The sequence below is a fragment of the Cetorhinus maximus genome, chromosome 26, assembly GCF_964194155.1.
Source record: "Cetorhinus maximus chromosome 26, sCetMax3.hap1.1, whole genome shotgun sequence".
NCBI classification, from domain to species: domain Eukaryota; kingdom Metazoa; phylum Chordata; class Chondrichthyes; order Lamniformes; family Cetorhinidae; genus Cetorhinus; species Cetorhinus maximus.
In genome coordinates, this window is record NC_135904.1 from 19,103,225 (window position 1) to 19,123,282 (window position 20,058).

Here is a 20,058-nt window from a genome sequence, read left to right on the forward strand (position 1 = left end):
GAACTCTAATCAGTTTAATACTCTGGGCTGAGCAATTGTGATATCCAATTGAATATGATATTATTTGTTTCCAGCTTGGCAAACTGTATTTGGAAAGAGAAGAGTTTGGGAAACTACAGAAAATATTACGCCAACTCCACCAGTCCTGTCAGGTAGTCTGATTTCACTTGGAAAAATCCAGAGAGCAATAAAAATCAGGATTAAGTATCAGAGTTTTTTGATAGCAAAAACTTTTTGACCTGGTACACATGTGGGAATATTAACTAATGACTGGCTTTTAAGATAGGCAACATTGACTTAAGGTGACTTGCTCCCCCCCACCCCAGGCTTCTCTTGCTAGTAAGTGCACCCAATACTGGCCACGCTCCAAATTGAGAATCTTCGGTATGAATCTGCAATTGGTTGTAGACCAAAATGTGAGTGCTATTTTGAGCTGTATGCATTACAAGAATTTTTTTTTTTTGCTGCTTATTTTGATTCCCTTGTTTCAGTAGAACTGAGGAAGAGAATTGTTAGTATTATCTTTCTGCTTGTTGCATGTAATTTACCACCTTTGAACTGAAAGCTGCTTATTTTAAACTTAAATGCTTCCTACTATTTTTGGCACATGGAATTCATGCTTTAAAAAAATTAACAGGTGAGAATCATTCACATGCCTGACAATTGACATCATTCCAGTGGCCAAATTAATTTGCAAGTTTTACTGATCTGCCAAATCAATAGTTTTGCTTTTAATGTCATCTGTTGCATCATGCACTTCAAAGGTGTTGCATCTCAAAAGTGTCATAAGCACTGAGCTGTTAAAAGAAAGAAAAAAATAACTTGCATTTATACATTACTTTTTACAATCTCCCGGACGCCCCAAAACACTTCACAGCCAATTAAGCATTTTTAAAGCATAGTCACTGTTGGTATGTAACATCTATTTAGCCATCGCCCCTTGACATTCAGTGGTATTACCATCGCTGAATCCCCCACTATCAACATGCTGGAGGTTACAGTTCAGTTTCAGGAATAACCATATAAATATTGAAGCTACAAGAGCAGGTTAGGAATGCTGCAGCTAGTAACTCTCCTCCAGACTCCCCAAAGCCTGTCCACCATCTTACAAGGCACAAGTCAGGAGTGCGATGCAACATTCTCCACTTGCCTGGATAAGTGCAGCTCCAACAACACAAGAAGTTTGGCACCATCCAGGACAAAGCAGCCCGCTTGATTGGCACCCCATCCACAAACAATTCACTCCCTCACCACCAACAAACTGTGGCAGCAGTGTGTACCACCTACAAGATGCACTGTAGAAACTCACCAAGGCTCCTTAGACTGTACCTTCCAAACCCACAACCACTACCATCTAGAAGGACAAGGGCAGCAAGATACATGGGAGCACCGCCAACTGGAAGTTCCCCTCCAAGCCACACACCATCCTGACTTGGAAATGTGTCACTGTTCCTTCACTGTTGCTGGGTCAAAATCCTGCAACTCCCTCCCTAACAGCAATGTGGGTGTACATGGACTACACCGGTTCAAGAAAGCAGCTCACCACCACCTTTTCAAGGGCAGTTAGGGATGGGCAATAAATGTGGGCCTAGCCAGCAAAGCCCACACTCCATAAAATTAATTTTGAAAAAAACCAATTTACACAAAGCGATATCAAAGAAACACCAATGTGAAACATCAATCGTGTTGTTGGATGAAGATTTTGTATGTTAGTCAGGAGAGTTGAAGAACTCTCTTATTCTTCCAAATATTGCCATTGGCTCTATTATATTCACCTGGACACAGTTAAAATTTCATCCAAAAGTTAACTCTGTTAATCTAGATATAACATCTTGGTGAAGTACCATGTGCTGAAGTTGCTGGAGTAGGGCTTGAGCCCATGATCTGATGGAGGCAAGAGCTATTACACCTGAGCCAAGACTGACAGCTAGTTAAATTAACAACCAAATATCCAGTTGACTAAAGGTAAAAACAAAAGAAAATCGGGATAATCAGGAGAAATGGAAATCTGGTTCCCAACTATTTTAAAAAGTCACCATCACAGACTAGCACCTAGCACAAAATCAACCAATCGAATTGTCCACATTTCTTAACAATTTTCAGTTGCCATATTTCATTCAGGCAATGTTAACAGCTAGAAATAAATAATATATTTTTTCAGTGCAGCAGCAGTAACTGTAATCAATTTATCCTGAGAACTATAATTCAAGAAATTTCTTATGGCACACAGATCCATTTTATATTAAAAAAGCAAAACTCTGAGGATAAGTACCCTTACTCAAAGTTGTTTGTTTAATATTATAAAAAGCTGCTACAAGTCAGAAATTTCACTTGGGCGTGTGTGTGTGTGTGTGTGTGTGTGTGTGTGTGTGTGTGTGTGTGTGTGTGTGTGTGTGTGTGATGCATGACGACTAGGTAAGAGATCAAAGAATGTTTGCACCTTTGGGGAAATTCTTTGTTTAAGAGGTTACGTTTTCATCCTATAATACTGTGACAATGTGGCAGCAAATTTACAAACAATTGTTAAGCCACAAGCTTCAGAAAAGCATAAAGCAAGATCCCTGACAACATATCTGCAACCCAGAGCAAAAAATGAACAACGCTAATGTAAGTAATTGGGAATAAATGTTTTAGGGGAGGGAAGAGAACAGAGTGAAAGACTTATATAGTATCTTTTAAAACATCATGCCAAAGCTCTCTACAGCTAATAAAGTACTTTTGAAATGCTGTCCCTGCTGTAACATAAGAAAAGCAGCAGCCAACTTACACACAGCAAACTCCCACAAACATGTATGAATTAGATAGCCAGATGTTCTATTTTAAATGTTGGCATGAGCACTGGAGAACCCCCCTGCAGTTATTTGAATAGCAATGCTTTAAAGGGCAGCCAGAGCCTCAATTTAATGTCTCATCTGAAAGATGGCACAGAAGTGCCAGTCTAGATTATTATATACACACGTCTTTGGAATAGGGCTTGAACTCACAAGTGTCAGACTTGGAGGCAATAGTCAAAGTAGACCATTTGTCACCTTGAAAACTTAAATTGTATCTTGAACCAGATTTTGTAAAATTGCATGTAAATGATACCTGTGAGACCTTGCATCTTGCAATATCCATAAGGTATATATCATTTTTACTTTTTTGTTGTCATACGTTCATCATTAAATTTGCAGTATTTCAGCAATAGGCAAACAACACTTGTATTTAGGCTGCGATAACATTGAATTGCGCTCCAGGTCCTGCACGAGAGACTTATTGTTGTCCACTGTATTCCTTTTGACCATAATGTATACAGTGCAGAATGAGCCTTGTCACACAGAACAATCCAAAATTAATTACACTGTCTCACCCTCTCCCCATTCATCCTGCATCTTCCTCTGCTTCAAATATTTTTCCAATTATGTCTTAAAAGATACTTTGGTTTATGCTTGAATAAGTCGCTGTGGCAGTTCAGTCCATGTTTCAATAGTTTGCCATGTTCAAAAACATAATCTTCAGCCATTCTTCATGACAATTTTAAATTGATGACCTCAATAGGCACTGACTCCCCATGCAAAGGAAATAATCTTTCTATATTTAACTTATCAAAAAAAATCTTAATTTAACAAAACTTTCAATTAAATCTTACCTTTCTCTGCTCCAGTAGAAATAGTCCCAAGTTTCTCCTGATAATTATAGACTTCCACACTCATATTCTTCTGCTGAACAGTCTCTATGGATTTAATTGCCATTTTATAATGGGATGCCCAAAACTACACAGAGTACTATATCGTATGGCCCAAACTGTTCTTTGTTCAAATTCATCAATACTTCTTTGCTCTAGTAGCTATTGTCCCAATTTATAAAACCCACAATGCTCTTAGCCTCTTTTTTTTAATGTGGCTTTATGAATCTGTACTCACGTTTTCTAGAAATTAATTTCTCAATGATGCATACTCAAGTACTCCAAGCCCCATATTATTAAGGTCCCCATAGAGACCGTAAACTTTTAAAAGGAGATTCGAATTCGAAGTGACCGATTCAAATGATCACAAAAGATTTCAGGATTTAAGACTTTTACTGTAACAAACTAAAATCAACATCAACTAAGCCTTACCTAGTACAACTAATACATTAAACTATAGGAAATACATCCCTTATTAAGGTTTTTAACACATTTGAAAACAGCACGCTGCATTTATATGTTGCAACATGCTCTCTGCAAAATTGCAGTCTTAGGAACCAGTCAAAAGTTATTCCCAGCTTCAAAAGGGCTTATTTCTCTCTGTTTTGCTGAGTCATAACGTCCAGTGACCATTGGAGGTCCTTTCCCTCAGCCTTCCGAGAAATCCTAAACCGACCTCCAGCAGCATGGCTCACTCCGGTGATTCCTTCCCCAGGCCATGCAAGGAGGAATCTTTCAGTGTCATTAAATTTCCACGAGTTCTGTCTTTTGACTAGAGAACATCATCTCGCCTCCATTCTGTCTGGTACCTAACGGAGAAACCGTCTCTTTTCCTCTGCTGACCACTCTCTGTGCACCTCTCTCTCTCTCTCTCTCTCTGTGTGCCTCTCTCTCTCTGTCTCTCTCTCTTTCTCTCTCTCTCTGTGTCCCTCTCTCTCTCTCTCTCTGTGTCCCCCTCTCTCTCTCTCTGTGTTCCTCTCTCTCTCTCTCTCTCTCTCTCTCTCTCTCTCTCTGTGTCTCTCTCTCTCTCTGTCCATCTCTCTCTCTCTGTCTGTGTGTGTCTCTCTCTCTCTCTGTGTGTCTGTGTCCCTCTCTCTCTCTCTGTGTCCCCCTCTCTCTCTCTCTGTGTCCCTCTCTCTCTCTCTGTGTCCCTCTCTCTCTCTCTGTGTCCCTCTCTCTCTCTCTCTCTCTCTCTCTCTCTCTCTCTCTGTGTGGGACACAGTTACACGTACACACTCTCTCACTCCTGGGTTTCAATAGTACTTGACCTTGGCCCTCTCTGGTAACCAGGCCACATCAGTTTATTGCTAGGCAGAACTAGCAGAAAGCCACATGCTCCCTTTATACCTTGAGTAAAAAGGGACAGTTAACATAACCATCTTACAAAACCTCACACTCTTAACGATACTTATTCTTGCCAACACTTCTCCATTCCCCCCATATCTCTAGTCTACCTTCCCATCAACATCAAGACACTCCTGTTTCCCCCACCTCTATAATTCTGCACACTTCCTACCAGCCTGCATTCATTGACTAATTTTCTTTTAATAAATATTCAATTTATGCCTAAATGAAGCAAATACAATTGCTCTTGACTCTCTTCAACATTCTTTTTTAGCATAATTGCATATTTTACCCTTCAAAGCCATAATCCATCTTATACATGCCTTCCACTTATCAGTGTAATAGACTTCTCCTATAAAGCAACATTTTAGAGAGCAGTGCGAGAGGAGATGATCTAGTAATTAATAAATAAAAACTAGCATGATGCATGTTGGCCAACCCCCACCTCCCCTCCCCAATTCTACCCATTTACCTTCCAAAACTACCCTCTCCCTGACTGAGTGTGGCTGAACTTTTAAACTTACCTGCTTTATGGCAGCTAGTGCCGTAAGAAAGGGGCAGTGGCTTCTTTACCTTCTACTCTCCAGCCCTCAAATGAAGGCCTCAGGTGCCTTCAGAAGTTTGGGAGAGAAAGGAACTGCTGGGTAAGAAACTAGGAGCGGAGTGGCAATCGACTTTGATTGTCACTCCACGGAAGTTCAGGCCTGTTATTCGCAAAGCCCATTCTATTGTATTGTTGTTATCCTATTTTGTATAATTAATTAATCTCTTGTGTTTGATTAATTCTATGCAATAAAGTCCTATGTATTTTCCAAGATCGTTCTTGTTACTTTATAGACTGATGATGGTGAGGATGATTTGAAGAAAGGAACACAGCTATTAGAAATTTATGCTCTGGAGATCCAGATGTATACTGCACAAAAGAACAACAAGAAATTAAAAGCACTATATGAGCAGTCTTTACACATCAAATCTGCCATCCCTCATCCACTTATCATGGGAGTCATCAGAGGTGAGAATCGAAATAACAAAGTTATTGGACTTAATCATTGCTATTTTTTGTTTGGATACCAAGTACATGTTGTTCATCTGTGATTTCCTGGACATATGCACATGGGCTTTGTGTTTTCTTTTGCTCTTTGGTGAAATGCTGTACAAGGTGTGTACACAAGAAACATTAGTAAAGCATTAAACAACTAGATCTAACACTACTAGATCATTGGAAAATATTTCAGCTTTTAATCAAATTCAACACACTAGAAAATCTCCTGTCATGTTCTGCAAGCAAAGTCGGGTAATGTCTTATTTTATACTGACTGGAGCGTTATGCCATGTGAGGTGCCTGTACTCTGCTGTTGTCAAGGTGAATAAGTTTGCCTATCATTTTTAAAGGCATCAAGTCTAATTTCTGTAGATAACCATAGCCTTTAAAATTTAAATCTTACGGGAAATTTTCATATTCCCAAATGATGAGCATGAATGAATGAGTTTTTTTTTAAAAGATTGTTCGGTTGTAATTTTTTTGTCCTTTCTCCAGAATGAGGTGGATGATTTCAAAAGTTTTCTTTCATTAAGAAGCTGATCTCCCATGAGCTGTTAACCTCAGACAATCTAAAATATGGTTGTGATGCTTGGCTCCTAACCTGGCTTGTCCCTTTTAAGGCCAGTGCTCACATATTATCTGTGGGAGAGTGGTCTACATAGCTCCTGAGGTCAATCAGAGTGGAATCGTTGTTTGATAATGGAAATGATCAACTACAGGTCAGAAAAAAGCAGCATTGCCTTTCTTTGTACTGCCAACGTTCTGGGCTGATGTCATAGAGTCACTTACAGCACAGAAGTAGGCTATTCGACCCATTAAGTCTATGTTGGCTCTCCTCAGAGTAATCCACTTCCCCACTTGATTTTCATAGCCCCACAGGTTCATTAACTTCATGTGCCCATCCAGTTCCCTTTTGAAATGATTGAACCTTTTCCTTTCCAATGACCTCATGGGCAGTGAGTTCCTGCGTAAAAATGCCTGGAGTATGACTGATCTTTAACTTAGTTATTAATTGATTACCGCTCCCTGCCCAAGAGTGCATGTAATCTGTTCCAAGAGATCTTACCAATGCATTCTAAAACTGGCAGCACTGGCTATGCAAGAGTGGCCAGGGTTAATTTTGCTCCTTATCTGGAGCCTTATTATGCTATAGTGCTGGCCTATTAATTTCAGTCTTTAACTTTAGCGGAGCATTGCAGATTTTCCAATGTCTGATTGTGTGTCTACGCATATTTAGTTTGCTGTGAATTGTTGGAATTTGTAGTGAAAGTATGTGTTTACGTCATTATCACTGGAACAAAATACAGCATCCAGTAGGTGGCAACGGAGGCATTGACTGTGGTGATGAGCTGTGAAAATCAAATCTTTAGACCCTGAAAATAAATTTCCAATCGGGAAGTGGTCTCTTTTAAAGATGTGGTTTACTTAAGCTATGAATTTACATGATTTTCACAATTTTGATAAATCCAAATAAATTGAGCAATGGGAGTTTGGTCAGTCTTTCTGTTACATACTGATTTTTACCTATAGGATCTGGATTTAAATCCAGCTCGGAAAGGTACAGTTAAAATTTCCATCGGTTGGCATTAAAAGTGTCTCTTAATTTGTTGCAGAATGTGGAGGCAAGATGCACTTAAGAGAAGGGGAGTTTGAAAAGGCACATACCGATTTCTTTGAGGCATTCAAGAATTATGATGAATCAGGAAGCCCTAGACGTACCACCTGTCTGAAATATTTGGTATTGGCTAACATGTTGATGAAGTCAGGAATTAATCCTTTTGACTCTCAGGAGGTAAAGTTGCAAATTAAATTTTAATTTTCTTCAGTTTTGTTACAGCATTTTATTACAATGGTTACTAATTCTAATTTGTTTAGGCCAAACCATACAAGAACGATCCAGAGATTCTTGCAATGACAAATTTAGTAAGGTAAGTCACTCTGTATAAGAATGTAAAAACATATAACTCTTTTTCCTGTTGCTTTTGTGTAAATTACAAACCACAACAAAATTAAATAATTTTAGATGAGACCTCATTTACAGTTTAGAATGTGCTCTTTTTCTTTTGAGAGCATTTTTAAGGCTAGTAATGACTAAGTTAATGCTTTCATTGCTGATATACTGGTAACTACAAGTTGGAGGAAATTGTTGCTGTCTAAGTCTGCAATTGAAGATTTCATAGGAAGAGTTGGGTGAAAATGAAATTGCTGCAGTTATGCAAAACCTATCGAGCTTGAATAATTAGTTAAGAATAAACTTGAGCTTGAGAAAACGTCCTGAAGAACTACCTAAGATAGATACATTTAAGGAAGGCAATTTGACTGATCTTAGCTCATCTTTTTAGAAGACCTTGCTCTCTTCGCCCAATCATTGCATCCACTTGTTTCTTAATTGATCACGTAGCTTTTGGCTCCACTACCATATCTGAAGATAAATGTCCTGACATTCTTAAATTGATTTTTAGTGGTTTGAGCCTGTGTCTCCTTAGCCTCAATATATTGACCTGAATTGGAACAATGGAATAATACTTGAATTTTTGATGGTACTTTACTGAACCACTCTGTTGTGCAATAATTTCAACTAGTATTGAAATTTGACTATTGCATTCTGCAAGCGTTCAGAAAGCATTTGACGTTCTTCAGGAACAAAGTAACTGGCGGCTGCTAAAACATTAAGTCTGTCCAATTTCCAACAAGCTGAAAATGATACAATTCTAATCATTGCATCTTCTCTAGATTGTTGTGTAAGCTATATGGAAATGACCATCTACTGATCAAATTAAAAACAGGATAGTAAACCTTGAAATCAAAATATGTAATTGCATGCCTGTGGTTAGTGTTCTAATTGAACAAAATGTGATGTAGTACACTTGGCCTCAAATATGAATTCAAATTTAACTTTTGCTTGAAGAGCAAGGTGCCAACATTAAAACTATAATTGAATATTTAGTCGGGAATGTAAATGTTATAATAGTTTTACGTAAAACTATAATTCGAGAAATGTGACATTGTCAATGGTATAGTTTCAACTGTTTCAGTTTAGTGAACTATGGCTGACTTTTACATAAAGCTAAAAGCAGATATGGTCTTTTAAATGAGCTTCAACGTCATAATTGAGATTGGGATATTTACCAAGAAATAAATTTGAGAGTACTTGCCTTCAGTTCTGCTGAATTTATTTAAGTAGTCCTGCTAATGAACACAGGGGAATAACTTAATTATAGTCATTTAGAAGTGAAGTTAAATTGGGAGTGCGTTGTTTTGCAGTGTAAATCACTTGTATTGGTCTGAACCCTGTGACCTGATTTGACTGTCTTAATTAAAATCCATTCTAACCAGTGTCTAATGTCTGTTATTTTCAATCCTGAAAATTGTGTTAATGTAAGTTCTCATCAGTTCTTTGATCAATGAGCTAAATAACTTGCGTGAGTGAATACTGGGTTCAGTCACTATTTAAGAGCTTAAAGTTTAGTAGTTATCTGCAAAATTGAGCAAAGTAATTCAAGATATCATCAACTTAATTTATATTTAATGGTTAATTTAATTAAGCTAATAGATTCTGAAATCACTATAACGTGAAACATGGATTACTCTTCATGCATTTCAGTTGTGGAAAATGGTCTTGTTCACGTAATTATCTAGATAAACAGCAAACATTATAAATGGGGTACACTGTGTTAATTCTACAGACTGGCAGGGTTCAGGACTTGCTCCTAGTAGAAAAACAAAATTCTGAAGAGGGAAAATTCAAGTTAAAGTATGCTGTTTTTTCAGTGCCTATCAAAATAATGACATCACTGAATTTGAAAAGATTCTGAAAACCAATCACAGTAACATCATGGATGACCCCTTCATACGGGAACACATAGAAGGTATGGCTCAAATATGTATGTAACTTATTAAGCAAAAAGTGTTTATATGCATGTATTTCAAAAATCTATACTGTGAACTGTTTGTCTTCGAACATTACTTTTTCAAAATGTTTATGTTGCAATAACTGCTGTGGCATATTACAGCAAAGAATTTAAATGTACTGAGGGAATTTCTGAAAACCAGAGGACTCCCTTTAGTGCCCTACAGTTGAGTACACTTATGAAAAATCTTTCTCCTAGTACTTTGTTGACATTCTACCCTGCAAATTATTATATATATTTTGCACACATGCAAATATTAATAATGTAACTGTTCAATTCTAGTGCTAATCAAATAGAACAGCAAAGGTTAGGAACACATCCCTCAATAATGCTTACAGATACTGTATAAATACAATAAATGGAGGTACTGTCCTTCACACACTGGAGGACCTTGACCAGGCTGGATTAGTTCTGGAGAAACTATTTGGATTCATTCTAAAATGTGAACCATGACGTCATAATAGGACATCGACACACAAGGCTTACTGCAGCCTCCTTATATTAAGTTCAGAAAGTTTTGCAATTGCAAAGTTCATATTTCCTCCCACTCCTGCTCCCCACAACTGCGCATAGTCCACCACTCCTAAACTTTCCAAAAATTCTCTACTCGTAGTGCCACAATTCTTTTAATTTAATGGTTAAGGACCTCCAACTTTGTGTTTACAATGTTAGCCTGCATTTGGGCCAAAAAGGGGAAGTTAAATGGGCAGCTTTTTAAATGAGAACAGGGTCAGTAGCAGAAAGCGTGTCTCATCAACAAGATGAACTTCAGAACATCGGGGTTAATGGGAGATATCCTAGAGAAAAATAGTAATTCTGGGTTAGATTGGGATGAAACATGCAGGTTATTTGCATTTGTTGGCAAGGGGAAGGGGCGATGAGGCAGGGGCAGATGAACAGGTGTTCTCAATATTGCAGACAAAGAGCTCCATGCATTTACTTTTGGAGTGCACAACACAGAAGGATTTCAGGAGATGGTTGGTACTGCGGTACCAACAGATCTGATGATGTATGAGTAAACTAATTATGAGCCAGCTTTACTTAACTCTGCGTCCCTAGGACTTGATAGAGTTATATGGGTTTCCTGGAGTTTCGTGCAGACGTGATTGGATCTCTCGTTCTGGGGTTGTTACAGGCATACATCTACAAAGGTGTTTTCCATCATTGTTTGGTTGCATTTGCAGCTACACTTCTGGACATAAATGTTTCCTATGAAAGTCTTATTTAAAAAAAAAACTATTGATGTTGGAAAATTGAAGATTGTTTAATGGAACCTGGGCCAGTCTCCACTTCATGTCCAAATAAATGGAGCTTATGATCACAGTTCTTGTTGATGACACCAAGAATTGAGTACCCAGAATTGAGAAATAAACGAGTTCACTCATCATGAGCAATTCCTGTTTCATTATTCTGTGGTTTTAAATTTAAGCTTTTCCAACTCTCCTATAGCTGAATTGGTTAATGCACTGGTTTATGGAACTGAGCCACATAGTTGGAGATGTTTCAGTGTTTTGCCCTAGTTTTTACTCAGTCAGGTCAGTGATAGAGATGGGCAATATCAGAGGAATAAACACAGAAAATGCTGAAAATACTTAATTGATGACAGGTTAGCAGTCTGAATTGTTAACCCTATGTTCCTGTTTCCACAGATGTTGCCTAATCTGCTCAACATTTCCAGCATTTTCTGTTTTTTATTTCCAATTTCCAGCGTTTACAGTTTATTCTGTTGTTCAATACCCCACAGCTGGAAAGGGACATTTGTTGCCCTTCTGATTAGTGCACAATTTGACTTGATTTTTTTTATCTTATTCATTCATGGGATGTGGGTGTTGCTGGCTAGGCCAGTATTTATTGCCCATCCATAATTGACCTTGAGAAGGTGGTGGTCAGCTGCCTTCTTGAATCGCTGCAGACCATGTGGTGTAGGTACACCCACAGTGCTGTTAGAGAGGGAGTTCCAGGATTTTGACCCAGTGACAGTGAAGGAATGGCGATATATTTCCAACTCAGGATGGTGAGTGGCTTGAAGGGCAACTTCCAGGTGGTGGTGTTCCCATAGGTCTGCTGCCCCTGTCCTAAATGGTAGTGGTCGTGGGTTTAGAAGGTGCTGTTCAAGGAGCTTCGGTGAGTTCCTGCAGTGCATCTTGTAGGTGGTACACACTGCTGCTACTGTGCGTCAGTGGTGGAGGGAGTGAATGTTTGTGGATGTGGTGCCAATTAAGCGGGCTGCTTTGTCCTGGATGGTTTCAAGGTTTTTGAGTGTTGTTGGAGCTGCACTCACCCAGGCAGTGGAGGATATTCCATCACACTCCTGCCTTGTGCCATGTAGATTGTGGACAGGCTTTGAGGAGTTAGGAAGTGAGTTAGTCACTGCAGGATTCCTAGCCTCTGACCTGCTGTTGTAGCCATTGTATTTTTATGACTGGTCCAGTTCAGTTTCTGCTCATTGGTAACCCCGCCAGGATGTTGATAGTGGGGGATTAAGTGATTGTAATGCCATTGAATGTCAAAGGGTAATGGTTAGATTCTCTCTTGTTGGAGATACAAACATACATACAAACAAGGAGCAGGAATAGGCCATTTAGCCCCTCAAGCCTGTTCCACCACTTAATAAGATCATAACTGATCTGATAGTGACGTGAAATCTGCATCCAACCTACCGCTGATTACCTTTCACCCCCTTGCTTACCAAGAATCTACCCACCTCTGCTTTAAAAATATTCAAAGACTCTGCTTCCACCACCTTTTGGGAAGAAAATTCCAAAGACTCACAACCCTCTGAGTGAAAAAATTTCACCTCATCTCTGTTTTAAATGGTGACCCCTTATTTTTAAACAGTGACCCCCTAGTTCTAGATTCTTCCACAAGAGGAAACATCCTCCCCACATTCACCCTGTCAAGACACCTCAGGATCTTATGTTTCAATCAAGTCGCCTCTTACTCTTCTAAACTCCAGTGGATACAAGCCAAGTCTGTCCAACCTTTCCTCATAAACAACCCACCCATTCCAAGTATTAGTCTGGTAAACCTTCCCTGAAGTGCCTGGCACTAGTGTGGTGCGAATGAAACTTGCCACTCATCAGCCCAAGCCTGGATATTGTCCAGGTCTTGCTGCATTTGCTTATGGACTGCTTCAGTATCTGAGGAGTCGCAAATGCTGCTAAACATCTGTGCAATCATCAGCGAACGTCCCCACTTTTGACCTTATGATGGAGGGAAGGTCATTGATGAAATAGCTGAAGATGATTGGGCCAACAACATTACTCTGAGAAATTCCTGCAGTGATGTCCTGGAACTGTGTTGATTGACCTCCAACAACCACAACCATCTTCCTTTGTGTTAGGTGTGACTCCAACCAGCAGAAAGTTTTCCCCCTGATTCCCATTGTCTCCAGTTTTGCTAGGGCTCCCTGATGCCACATTCGGCAAATGCTGCCTTGATGTCAAAGGCAGTCAAAGTTCGGCTCTTTCGTCCATGTAATGAGGTCAGGAGCTGAGTGACCCTGCTGACTATAAATGAACAGGTTATTGCTAAGCGAGGGCCACTAGATAGCACTGTTGATGACCCGTTCCATCACTTTATTAATGATCAAGAGTAGACTGGTAGGATGGTAATTGGCCGGATTGGGTTTTTCCTGCTTTTTGTGTATAGGATGTACCTGAGTGGTTTTCCACATTCCCTGGTTGATGCCAGTGTACCTGTACTGGAACAACTTGGCTAGGGGTGTAGCAAGTTCTGGAGCACAAGTCTTCAGTACCATTGCTGGAATATTGTCAGGGCCCATAGCCTTTGCAGTATCCAGTGCCTTCAGCCGTTTTTTGATGTCACGTGGGGTGAATCAAATTGGCAGAAGACTGATGCTGTGGACTTCAGGAGGGGGCCGTGATGGATCATCCACTTGGCACTTCTGGCTGAAGATTGTTGCAAATGCCCCGCTCTTGCCTTTTGCATTGATGTGCTTTGAACCCCGTCATTGAGGATGGGGATATTTGTAGACCCTCCTCCAGTGAGTTGTTTAATTGTCCACCACCATTTATGACTGGATGTGGCAGGACTACAAAGCTTAGATCTGATCTGTTGGTTGTTGGATCGCTTAGCTCTGTCTATCACTTGCTGCCTGCGCTGTTTGGCATACAAGTAGCCCTGTGTTGTAGCTTCACCAGGTCGACACCTCACTTTTAGGTATGCCTGGTGCTGCTCCTGACATGCCCTTCTGCTCTCTTCATTGAACCAGGGTTGATCACCTGGCCTAATGGCAATGGGAGAGTGGGGGATATGCTGGGCCATGAGGTTATAGATTGTGTTTGAGTTCAGTTCTGCTGCTGCGGATGGCCCACAGTGTCTCATGGATGCCCGGTTTTGAGTTGCTAGATCTGTTCAAAATCTATCCCATTTAGCACAGCGGTAGTGCTACACAACACAATGGAGGGCATCCTCAATGTAAAGACGTGACTTTGTCTCCACAAGGACTGTGCGGTGATTACTTGAAATTAACATATACACACTATTTTTAGTTCCTGATTGCACTGCACTTGCCCATTTTTAACTGCACCTATTGCCTATTTACCCAGCTGCCTTGTAAAATCCAGAGCTTATTTTCGTATTAAAATCTTATATATGCAGAGAACTTCCTTTTAGCAGTGTGAAAAACATAGTCTAAGTATGTATTATGCAGAACAAAGGCATATATGATAAAATGCAGACATTTTGTACGCTATAATAAATTATGAAGCTCAGAAGCCAATTACCAATAGCATGTTTACTGTTAACAGGGGTGTACTGCCCAAACAAGTGCAATTGTTTTTGTGTGTATCCTTTTAACAATTAGGACATTTTGTGATAATGGATTTTTTTTTATATATATAGAGCTACTGAGGAATATCAGAACTCAAGTCCTGATAAAATTAATAAAGCCTTACACTAGGATACATATACCATTTATTTCAAAGGTGAGATCATTTTACTGTTGACGTTAATTTTAATTCGATATTCGTTTGGAAAAGAAGTCTAGAGTTGAATACCTCCTGATTTGGCATTCAAGTCATCTATGTTTTAGTCTTTTAGTTAATTATCCCCAGCAACAGGTAGTTGGACTATTTTATTAAACCAATATAATTTTTTCCTCTGTCAATTTAAAATAAATGAGTGAAACCTAATTTAAAGCATTTATATGGACACTGGAAATGTGATATCCAATTTTGTAGTTGCTATGGAGTATAAATGGTGAATAATTGGTAAACTGGGCAATTGAATGATAGAGAAGAGGCTACAAAGATAACCCTCTTTATTTAAAATGGCAGCAGCGGAAGTATTTAGATCATCTCTTACTCTGATCATAGACTAGCTTTGGGAGAGGATGTTGGAAATGTTTACATGTTGCCTGAAAGGAAGTGCATGAGGCTATTAATAGGATAAGATGAGTTGAATTAGTATCTACCCATATTCACTCTATCTTTATCTTTATTTCCCTGTTTGACTCTTTGCACTTTCCACTTATTCACTTCCAGTGTTGCTGCTTTCATTTAGTTCTGCAGTCCTTTTGAGCTTTCCAACTGTTCACAAACAAATCAAACTTCGGTTGATCAGAAAATTAATCATTGCATCTTCAATGACATCTAATTAATTTTCATTGAGAAGTTTTAAAATTTTCTGTAATCCCTTATTCACTTTCCTAAATCTTGCTTTTTCCCCAGGAGTTGAACATAGATGTAGCTGATGTAGAGAGCTTGTTGGTGCAGTGCATATTGGACAAGTGAGTACGCTATTTTTATAAAAAGAAAGACTTGCATTTGTACAGCGTTTTTCACCACCACTGGACATGTAGTTACTGTTGCAATGTAAGAAATGCAGGAGCCAATTTTCACTCAACGAACCCCCTAAAACAGCAAGCAGATAAACTTTTTTATGATGTTTGTTGAGGGATAAATAATGGCCAGGACTCCGGGGAGAACTCTCCTCTTCAAAATGGTGCCACGGAATCTTTACATCGACCTTAGCAGGCTGATGGGTACTTGGATGAATGTCTTCTCTGAAAGGTAGCACTTCTGACAGTGCAGTGCTCCCTCAGTACTGCACTGGAGTGTCAACCTTGATTTTTTTTAATGTGATCAAACCCTGGAGTGGGACCTGAACTCGGAATCTTGTGATTCAGAGGTAAGTATGCTACCAACTGAGCCACAGCTGACACTCAAGATAATGCCTATCATCTTGGACTTTTCTTGAGGTTTTGCGAAAGACTTCTATAGCAGTCTATCAGTTATAGCAAGAGCATGATAATATTTCTGTTTTCAAATTGATAACATTTTATTTACACCTATTGAGTACCTGGAAATTTACATGTATACCAATGCATATTTGTTCAGTTTAATTTATTAACTTGGAATTTTAACAAGCTACATAATAGTTATCAGTAATCTTGACAATGTTCAATTCAATCTACTAAAAGTGTGTCATTTTATTTCCAGTACTATTCATGGTCGGATTGATCAAGTCAACCAATTGCTGGAATTGGATCATCAGAAAAGAGGCGGGGCACGATATACTGCATTAGATAAATGGACCAATCAGCTTAATACGCTCAACCAAGCAGTTGTCAGCAAATTGGCTTGATGCAATTTAAGCCTCCACAATAATACAATAAGGAAAAAATGCAGTGATGTAAACCTTAAAAACTGAGAATGGCTGAACTGCTGTTGGTTGGCCCTGAAAACTACCAGAGCTATGGCAGAAGTGCATTTTGATCAACTGGTTTGTGTTTTGTTGCTGCATTTGTCCCAAGACACAGCTTTAATCTGAAGAAAACCAAACTGCTACAAGATTTGTGGTATATTGACAATGTGACCTCCATCATAAGGGAAATGACAGTCAGAGAGCTGTTTGTATCAAAATTTAAAACACAGACTCTTCTCTTTGGTGACATCTAAATATTTTAGCAGTAGAAAATCTCTAACTGAAATGTTAAAACCTGCAATAATTTAAAATGTATACGAGTTTTTGGAGATACATTCTTTCATGTACAATTTGGCATGGTTGCGTCATTCTGCAAAATGTTTTGTCAACTTCCAAATTATGTGGCCTATGAGTTCTCTGTACCTGCAGTATAGTAAACCTTTTTAGACAGGAACCTTCATCTGTGGCACACTGTCACATTAGGTTTGAAGCAGCAAAATAAAATGCAGCTCAGAAATTAGAAATGCTGTAATTTTGGAGTGCTTCCATTTGTTTCTTTTTCTTTCTCAACAATTCAAATGAAAAACATGCACAAGTTTCATCTCTTTGGCCCCAGTAGATCTGCTGCACATACTTTAAAATAGTGTTTATTCAGACAAGTCTGTAATTCAATTGGCTTCTCTAAGTTTACATTTTTGACTAGTTTCAATGTAGTACATTAACTAGCCTAGTACACAGAACTGAAAGCACATCATTTGATAGTTTAAACTCTTACAATGCAGGACTTGTGGGTGTTGTGTGCCATAGTACCAAGTTCAACCTTTGCTAAGCTTTAATTGGCTGAAGCTATTTAACTGCAATTATTCTTGAGGGTGCTGCCTGTGTGAATAGTCAAAATACAGCACTTTGATTTTGGAATTTGAGTATGGCTTTGTTTTTTTTTAGTATACCTTATTACTGATGAATCAGAAAAATAAACTAGTTATCACAAGCTTCCACTACTCAACATGTTATTACCCCTGAACTTAATAGTCAAACCTTGAATTCTTCTGTGTTTCCTAGTTAACATTGTTGCCTGTGTTGTCAGTTTAAAAAAATAATTCTTATTAATCTTAATGTGCCCATTTGTTCCTTGATTGTATCCCGCATGAGGTATGATTTTATATTGACATTTGAGGGTTTCATTTTTAATTTTTTTTTCCCCAGAACATTTCACTATTTTCATTGCATGATTTGACCTATTTAAAATTTGGGGACTTTTCAAAAGCAAAGTTTAATGCTTATGTTGAACAGTGCTAAGCATGATGTATGCTGCTGTTACTTTTATTTATGCAATTGGCATTCCTGTTCTAATGATTTGACAGAAGATAAATGTACATGATTATAAATTCAGATAGTTTATATATGATGTAGTAAAGTTGCAAATGAATTTATTATACTTAATGTATTTCAGAACATGCTTGAAAGTAACTTTCTATAAAGACAGCAGAGCACTAATCTGCAGCTATCTAAGCATTGCAGATGTAGGTCACTACATTTATATTTTGTATTTAAAAGTTTTAATTTATAGTTTGCAACAAAAAGTAATATGCCCAAGCTGAGAGTTTTTCTAGTTTTTTTTCAGCAACATTAAAATTTATAATTTTATATTGAATGTTTAGCTTTGTATTAATATTCTAGTTAAGTGCCGTTTTTTTACGCAAAGTGTAAGGTATGCTATGGATTTAACCATGAGAAATTGAATTTAATCTCCCACAATTTTCAATTTGTTTAAAAACCTTGACTTCCATTAAATCAAAACTACAAAAGTGGGTTTTGTACCTTTTTGTCTTTTGCAAATTTTGCTTATTTTTAGATGAGAGCCAAAAATATAAGTAGAACTTGCAAAACAAAAGTTACAGCCTCTGGCATCTTTGAAATAGGGGTGATGGGCATACAGTAAAGCATCTCCAAAGCTGGAAAAGATCAGCCAAACTATCAATTATTGTAGAAGAAAGACTGAAATGTTTGATCCTGCCTTCAGTTCAGCTCCCAACTGCCTCCAGACAGAGTGCTTATCTATCTGATTTCATGGACAAGTTTTGAGCAAGAAGCTTCAAGACCTACACCAAATGATCTTGCTCCGCAACTTGGCAGACCAGCAGATGTGATTAGCCTAGAACTATACATAAATTCAGACCTTTTAGTGTAAAAGTATAACATTTGTCTTGGAGTAGTCTTATTTTTTGATAGTTCACCATGCTCTGTTCAGAGGAATGATCAGAAAAAATATGGGTTTCTGTATATGGCTTATTGAGAAATTTGCAGAGTAAATTTATGGCCAATTCAACAGCAAGTCCTTTCGCCTTTGTCCAGGGAAGAAAGGAGAAAGATTTTTGAGAGAATCTTGTTGAGAAAAATGATACAATGCTCCTGATTGTGAGGTATACTGCACAAGGCTTCCTTTTATACAGTTTAAATGCACAATACTTGAAACGAGGATTTGTCTTATTTTGGCCTTTAAGTAAATGGTATTTTTCATCCATACAAGAATGAAGGAAAAGAGCAAACTGCAGTTTATCACACTTATCCGTTTTATACACACCCGCTTGTTACAGTTAGAGGGTAATTATTCTTTCAATAAATTTCTGAAAACATTGAGGTTAAGCATTCATAGATTTATTAAGAATACAGTGCATGTAATAATACCATCTTTAAAGTGTTTGGTTTAAGTAAAAACAAATAATTGCACAACTCTGTTTTGAGCTCAATATTCCAAGCTTGATGTATCCAATGTGAGCTGCCACTTTTTATACATTTCTCTCGCCCTGGCTACATACAATTTACATGTTTGTACATTGCATAGTTACATCAAGTACATTGTTCAATACTGGGGAGGTAACCCTGGTATCGTGGCCAATATTTATCCCTCAATCGAAACATCATCTGGGCATTATCACATTGCTGGTTGTGGGAGCTTGCTGTGCACAAATTGGCTGCCACATTTACAACAGTGACTATACTTCAAAATAACGTTATTGGCTGTAAAGTGCTTTGGGACATTTTGTGATCATAAAAGGTGCGATAAAAATGCATTTCTTTCTTTCACTGATTTGATCATGTTTACCCTTGCACTACAGATCTGAGCTGCAATGACGGACATGAGTTTATAACTCTCTTTGATTACACAAAGCACATGCCTTTTCCAGTCCTAGACTGTGGTCTTTCCATGGCAAATACTTAAGTAAGGTTTCAAGACCTCCTTTCTAATAAATAAAATCTCTTGCTCTTTGTTCCTAGGGACCTTTTCTGCCTGCCCTAGTCTGTGTTGCTGTAGTTAGTAACTCTTTGTTCCCCATGTCTCCTATTTTCTTATTAACCAAGTGGTTATTTTATTTTAGAATATTGCAATTTAAGGATAATATTTATCTATTTAAAGGCTAAAAGCT

General features: G+C 38.3%; 1 protein-coding gene across 3 annotated transcripts in view; it reads left to right on the forward strand.

Annotated features, from left to right (window-relative positions):
* cops2 (COP9 signalosome subunit 2) overlaps positions 1–18,438 on the forward strand; it is a 28,795-nt gene extending 10,357 nt beyond the window's left edge. For 2 of the 3 annotated variants that reach the window (XM_078530275.1, XM_078530276.1), the window contains 8 exons: positions 75–152; positions 5,846–6,020; positions 7,664–7,842; positions 7,926–7,978; positions 9,822–9,919; positions 14,828–14,910; positions 15,655–15,713; positions 16,426–18,438. In XM_078530275.1, coding sequence (XP_078386401.1) covers positions 75–152; positions 5,846–6,020; positions 7,664–7,842; positions 7,926–7,978; positions 9,822–9,919; positions 14,828–14,910; positions 15,655–15,713; positions 16,426–16,570 — 870 coding nt within the window. In that variant the 3' untranslated portion in view covers positions 16,571–18,438. Of the gene's footprint in view, positions 1–74; positions 153–5,845; positions 6,021–7,663; positions 7,843–7,925; positions 7,979–9,821; positions 9,920–10,063; positions 10,147–14,827; positions 14,911–15,654; positions 15,714–16,425 lie in introns of those variants that run through there. The other variant, XM_078530277.1, reaches the window with a different exon arrangement.
* The last annotated feature ends 1,620 nt before the right edge of the window (positions 18,439–20,058 follow it).